Source organism: Ixodes scapularis, unplaced genomic scaffold, assembly GCF_016920785.2.
Source record: "Ixodes scapularis isolate PalLabHiFi unplaced genomic scaffold, ASM1692078v2 PGA_scaffold7__128_contigs__length_106722199, whole genome shotgun sequence".
NCBI lineage: Eukaryota > Metazoa > Arthropoda > Arachnida > Ixodida > Ixodidae > Ixodes > Ixodes scapularis.
In genome coordinates this window covers 74,916,510-74,922,796 of record NW_024609882.1, presented here as the reverse complement: position 1 = coordinate 74,922,796, position 6,287 = coordinate 74,916,510, and the positions used below count along the sequence as shown (strand labels likewise).

The following is a 6,287-nucleotide window of genomic DNA, read 5'->3' as shown; positions in this document are numbered from 1 at the left end:
GACGATAATTTTCAACAAACTCCCCCCGAAATGAGCGGATGCTCATTCTTGCAATTCCAGCGGGTATAATAACTGTATCGGACGGCGGAGCTCCCCCCCATTGGGCAGCACAATCCTGCATGCTCGAACCTTGCCGTCCTTTCCTGGGAAAGTCTCTTTAACTCTGCAGATTTTCCACATCTGCCGTGGGAGTCAGTCGTCTTTGAGAAGGACGATGTCATCGGTTTGTAACCCACTTGAACTGTTGGGTTTGATGATGTGAGCTGACCTCAGTTCTAGCAAATATTCAGATCTCCACCTTCTCCAAAATTGCTCTATGATAGTGCAACGATATTTCCAACGTCGCGCTAAGTGTCCAGAACTTGCTTCATCTTTTGCTGTTAAGTGATGTGGGGGAAGGGTGGTCAGTTTACGTCCCAATAAAAAGTGTGCTGGAGATAGAGCCTCTGGTTCTTTAGGGTTGTTATAAATGTACGTCACTGGACGGGAGTTGACTACAGCTTCTACCTCAGTGAGGACCGTGGCCAGTTCTTCAAAATTCAAACTACTACGGCCCAGAACCTTGCGTAGTGAGACTTTGACCGACCTCACTAGTCTCTCCCAAAAACCGCCCCACCATGCGGCTCTTTCTACAATTGTTTTCCACCTAATCCTGTGATTTGCAAAGTAGGTCTGAGCTTCCTCTCCTTGTATTGCTTCAAACATTTGTCTGATATCTTTAGCGGCTCGTTTGAACGTTGAGGCGTTATCCGAATAAATCGTTTTTGCGATGCCTCGGCGTGCAACGAAGCGTTTGAACGCCAACAAAAATGCTGTTGTCGATAGGTCGCTCACAAGTTCGAGGTGCACGGCACGTGTTACGGCACAAGTGAAAAGTGCAATGTAAACCTTGCTACTTCCGTAGTGATGTCGACATATCAAAGGTCCCGCGAAATCCACACCAGTAGTTTCGAATGGTTCGCATCTTGAAACTTTGTCGGCTGGTAGTGGAGCTACCGGCTCTGAGGCAGGTGCACAGCTTTGTCTTTGGCAAGTTAAACAGCGACGTATTACTTTCTGTATGACTTGTCTTGCCTTTATAATCCAGTAAGTTTCCCGTAGCTGCGTCAAAGTGTCTTGAACTCCGGCGTGTAGCAGTCGACGATGTTCTTTCTCAATCAGAAGGGTAGTGAACCGGTGATTTGCAGGTAAAATTCTTGGGTGTTTTACGCTTTCCTCGTTGTTACTAAATTGTAAACGACCACCAACTCTCACAATATCATCACTGTCCATAATTGGGTTGAACGACTTGATTTTTGATTTTTTTGTCAACTTGCTGCTGATCTTTCAGGTGTACGATTTCCTTCGGGAAAGCCTGCATTTGTGTAGCCGCTATCCAGTATTTTTCTGCGTCTATGATTTCATCGCTTGTTAGCGCTCCCCTGCGTTGTCCTTGTTGTTTTATGTTGTTTACGAAGCGTTTAATCCAGGCCGTCACTCGAACCAACTTATTAAATGAACTGTAGTTCTCCAAGTTCATCAGATGAATTTCGTCGGGTATTGTGAGTTGAACAACAGTATCTTTCTTTTCTTCAGCCTTGTACTCTTCGCATTCTGGTCTTTCCTCAACTTGACTTGGCCAGGATGATTCCGAGCATTGAAGCCAGATGGGTCCATTCCACCATGTGTTGTTCTCAACAAGAGCACTTGGCATGAGTCCACGCGTTAAAAGATCTGCTGGGTTTTCTGAACCAGGACAATGTCTCCAGTTGATTGGTTCCGTCAGACCTTGGATCTCTGAGACGCGATTTGCAATAAACTGCTTCCACCGGTTTGCAGAACTACGAATCCAATAAAAGACGATCATGGAGTCAGTCCACAGATACACTGGGAGTCCTTCCATCTTCAACTTCTTTGTTAGATAATGTGCCAAACGAGCGCCAATTAATGCTCCCATAAGCTCTAGTCGCGGAAGGGTCAACCGCTTGAGGGGTGCCACTCTCGATTTCGCCATTACAATGGTCACACACTTTCTTCCCTCTTCCTCTTTCGATGCCACGTACGCTACAGCTCCGTACGCTTTTGTGCTAGCATCGCAGAAGACATGCAATGCCTTTTCTGTTTTGTCTTTGTTGAAGTCGCGAACGATGAGTCTTGGAACAGCGACGTCCTTCAAGGCAGTGAGGTATGTACACCACTTGTCCCATGCTTCGTATAAGTCTGAAGGTAACACCTGATCCCACTCAACTCCTCGCTCCCAAAGTCGTTGAAATAGCATTTTTATGGTTGTCACGGTGGGAGCAAGAAAACCCATAGGGTCAAATATGCGAGCTGTTGCTTGAAGTACGAAGCGTTTGCTGTCTTCACGTGAGCACAGAAAGTCAATTAGAGGTTCTATGTCGAAATTGATGATGTCTGCTTGTGCTTCCCAACCAATGCCTAGAACCTTTGTTCGGCCAATTTGTTCGGTTAGGGGTACTTGGCCGGATCCTTCTTCCTTTAATTCTGATAACAACCTTGGTTCATTTGATTTCCACTTTCTAAGATGCATTCCCGCCTTTTCTAGTATCTTTGTTGCTTCTCTGCACAGTACCTGGGCTCCTTCCAAATCATCGGCGCCAGTTACCAGGTCGTCAACATACATGTGCTGTTTTAGAGTATTCGAGGTATCGGGAAATTCTTCGTTCATCAAGTCGAAATGGTGTCTCAACGTTGCTGCCAGGAGAAACGGACTTGATGTTGCCCCAAATGGAACTCTGGTCATTCTCCATGTTGTTATAGGCGGAAGGTGATGTCCTTGCTGTGGAGTAGTTTCGTACCATAAAAAACGTAAGGCATCTCTGTCTTCCTCCGCCAACATCACCTGTAAAAAAGCCTTCTCGATGTCTGCTATTACGACGACATTGTGAGTACGAAACTCGATCAGCAGGTCTATTAATTCAGGATTTAAGTTCGTTCCACTGGATAAGGTGTCATTCAGTGAAAGTTCCCCTGCAGCGCTGGAGGACGCGTCGAATACCACCCGCAATTTTGTTGTCAGTCGTTCCTGTCGCACAACCGCTTGGTGTGGCATGTAATATACAGGATTTCCGCTTTTTTCATTACTTTGAACCTTTTCTGCAAACCCATTGCCAAAATATTCCCGCATTGCTGTGTCGTAGTCTCTCATGAACGCTTTGTTTTTCATGAGGCGTCCAGTCAGTGATCGGAGTCTTCGTTCTGCGTTCTCTTTGTTGTCTTTGAGCATCTCAACTTTATCATTCCAAGGGAGAAAAACTTGGTATCGTCCGTCTTCATATTTTACGCTCTTTTTAAAGTCTTCAAATTGAGCAATTTCGTTGGTTGACGTTTCTTGTTCCTTAATTCCGATATGCTCCAGTTCCCAGAACGATCGCAATTGTGTTGATATCTCAGTTGCGTCAGCTGTCGTAACCTTCATCACTCCAGTAATTGATGAGTAGATAGCAGTAGATGATCTTGAGGACATGGGCCCTTGTAGAGTCCAGCCGAGGATGGTGTCGACGGATATCAATCCTGTTTTCAGGCGTCTCACGCTTCCACTTACCACGTCCCAATAGTGGTCGGCTCCGATTAGTAGGCTGATTCCGTTTTCACATTCGTCGTTGTTGAGAGACGTATCAGCAAGCAGCATGTCTTCTGGTATGTCCAGCGTGACGTCTGGTGGTGTGTGAATGATGTCAGCACATATCTGTGGGACTTCTAGGGCTTCAATTCGAACGTCCTTTCTGTTGTATTGGTTGCGCAGCCATAGCTCTACTCTTCGACACTTTCTTGAAGCTGTTGCAGCGCCTTCTCCAAAGGTGAAGATCGTTAGGTCCTCTTCTCCTAAAACGTTCAGGTGAAGTTTCTCTGAGATGTCCCGTCTCACAAAGGTGCGTTGGCTTCCGCCATCAATGAGAAGCCGGACAAGCACACGGTTTTGTTCACCTTCTGCCCATGCTTTTGCCGTTTGTAGAAGGACTTGGCACGGCCCTCTGTTTTTGCTATTCGTTGCCTTTAGAGAGGACTGCAGCACTCTTTCGTTAGGGGCTTCCTCCTTACTTGTACTAGAATTTTCGTGCGGACCCTTGTTTCCTAACGCGTTGTAGCTTGGATTGCACATTGCCGTGGCATGCCTTTTAGAACATTGTGCGCACTTTAGCCACCTTGCGCTTCTGCAATCCCTTGCACGGTGGTTTTGCTTCGTGCATCGAAAGCATCGATTGTTCCTTTTCAGCATTTCTTTTTTTCTCTTCCGGTGGCATTGGTATAGAACAGTTGGCAGTTAGGTGGTCATAGGATCCACAGAACAAGCATTGTTTCTCTTCTTTCTGAGTTCCTGTCGCAAACATAGCTGCCGAAGGCGGGTATTGTGTCTGTCGGTCTCTTCCTCCAGGAGTAGCTCTATACAAATTGGAAGTTGGTTTTCTTTGATTTCTATGCTGAGTCCGCTCTCGGCTTTCAATTTCCGTTTTCAGGAAGTCCAAGAATCGTTTTAGCTCGTTGCCTTCGTTTGTTGATACTGCTGTTGTCTTTCGATGATATTCCAGTTCGAGATCTGATGGCACGGCTTTTCGCAGAACCGTTAGGAGGATTGTTCCGTATGTGGTTGAACATACACCAAGTGCCTCAAGACTACGAACTCCAGACTCAACTTCGTCGTATAATAACCTGAGCTTCTCGACGTCCTGAGAGTTGCTTATTGTTCTTACAGCCAGCAACCGTGCAAGGTGTTCTTCTATGATGAGTTCTTTTTTCCCGAATCTTGCTTTCAGAATGTCCAGTGCAACTGCGTAATTTTCAGATGTTAGTTGAAAACCGTCAATTGCCGCAGCAGCTTTGCTTGTAAGGTAGCTCTTCAAGTATTTAAACTTGTCAATTGCCGAGAGAGACACATTTTTGTGGATCGTAGCGTCAAACTGGTCCCAGAAGCCCTGCCATGACCGAATATCTCCAGAAAATTTGGCGATTTCTAATTTCGGAAGCTTTGCTGTTGCGTGTGTCCGACTTGCATAGAGCTTTTGTTCCGATTTACCAACTTGTTCGAGGTCTCCGACGTTCTGTTGATCATTCGCTCTTGCTCTCTGAGACTCTGAAGGATCTTTGTTTTCGTTGCGCTAATTCTTTCGGTGTAGCCTTCAGCGGTTTCCATCTCCTGTTCGAGCGTGTTGTCAGTGATGGCTCTCTCAATCTGGTCGTTAATTTCCTTCAGTGCAGCTTCTTTGATTGTTAAGATGTTAAGTTTTTCTTCCAGCTCACCGATGGGCTTTGGTTCCATGGATAGAAGAGCCACAGTTTCGGTTATAATTCTGGTAGCCGATGACCGAACCACTGCTCTTCTTCTTTTGAGTTGATCGATGGCTGCTGGCGTTAGAGGATCCATTTCCGTTGCGGTAAGTACCTTAGACGATCGTTAGGCCTTACGATGGATGTTCGAAGTATTTTCTTGTTTGACCTTGGCTCAGCTATTCCCGGGTTTCGGCACCATTATTTTGCGTTACATTAGGGGAACAACTGCGTCGAGTTAGTTGAACAAGAAAGGATTTATATACAATATTTACATGATGGTTCCGTTTGCTTTTGGAGCGCCGTAGCTGTCATCGTCCGTTCTTTTTCGTCGTATATCTCCTTTTTCTCTTCTTCTATAGACGATAATTTTCAACAACTGCCGCTATTCATGAGTACATCCGGGCTTTGTATGTCACATGCCAAGCTCCTCCTTGAAAAAGTTGATATGCGACATGCAAAACAGGGATGTGCTGGCAGTTTGCAGGCGCAACTTGATGCACGTCTTTGCAACATAAAATTACCTGCAATGCGCAAATGTTCCCCAAACTTGTATGCATGGAAAATTTGAACTGTCGTATCTAATGCGAGCACTATCCTGAAAACAGAACAATGAATCTGTGACATATATACTCAATAGAACAGCCAGGAATGCCATGAGAAAGTGTTCACATGCTACGTCAAGTTTAGAGAGCATTGTACATGTAGTGACGGGGACAAAGGCAGATAAACATTTGTAAAAAAATCGTTATCAAACTAAGTTCACGCTTGGTCCTTTTAGTTCCAACCCATAGCAACGGACCCATTGCAAAGAAGACTGAACAGTTTGCTGCTTCAAAAATATTTACATTTATTTTTCTTTTAAATGACTAGAGCAGATACACAATAAAAAAAAAACACAGTTCATGCCGCAAATATTTTGGGGGGCAGCTCAGCCATAAAAAAATATCAAAGTGAGCAGTCTCCTAAAAAAATGTGACCAAAAATTATGCTGACATGCTACATCTCGAAAAGAACCATCT

General features: G+C 45.1%; 1 protein-coding gene across 1 annotated transcript; it reads right to left on the bottom strand.

The window, feature by feature from the left end:
- Positions 1-1,261: 1,261 nt before the first annotated feature.
- LOC120844234 lies at positions 1,262-2,257 on the bottom strand. The gene has a single exon (XM_040215891.1). The coding sequence runs from the start codon at positions 2,255-2,257 to the stop codon at positions 1,262-1,264; it is 996 nt and encodes a 331-aa protein (XP_040071825.1).
- Between the last annotated feature and the right edge of the window lie 4,030 nt (positions 2,258-6,287).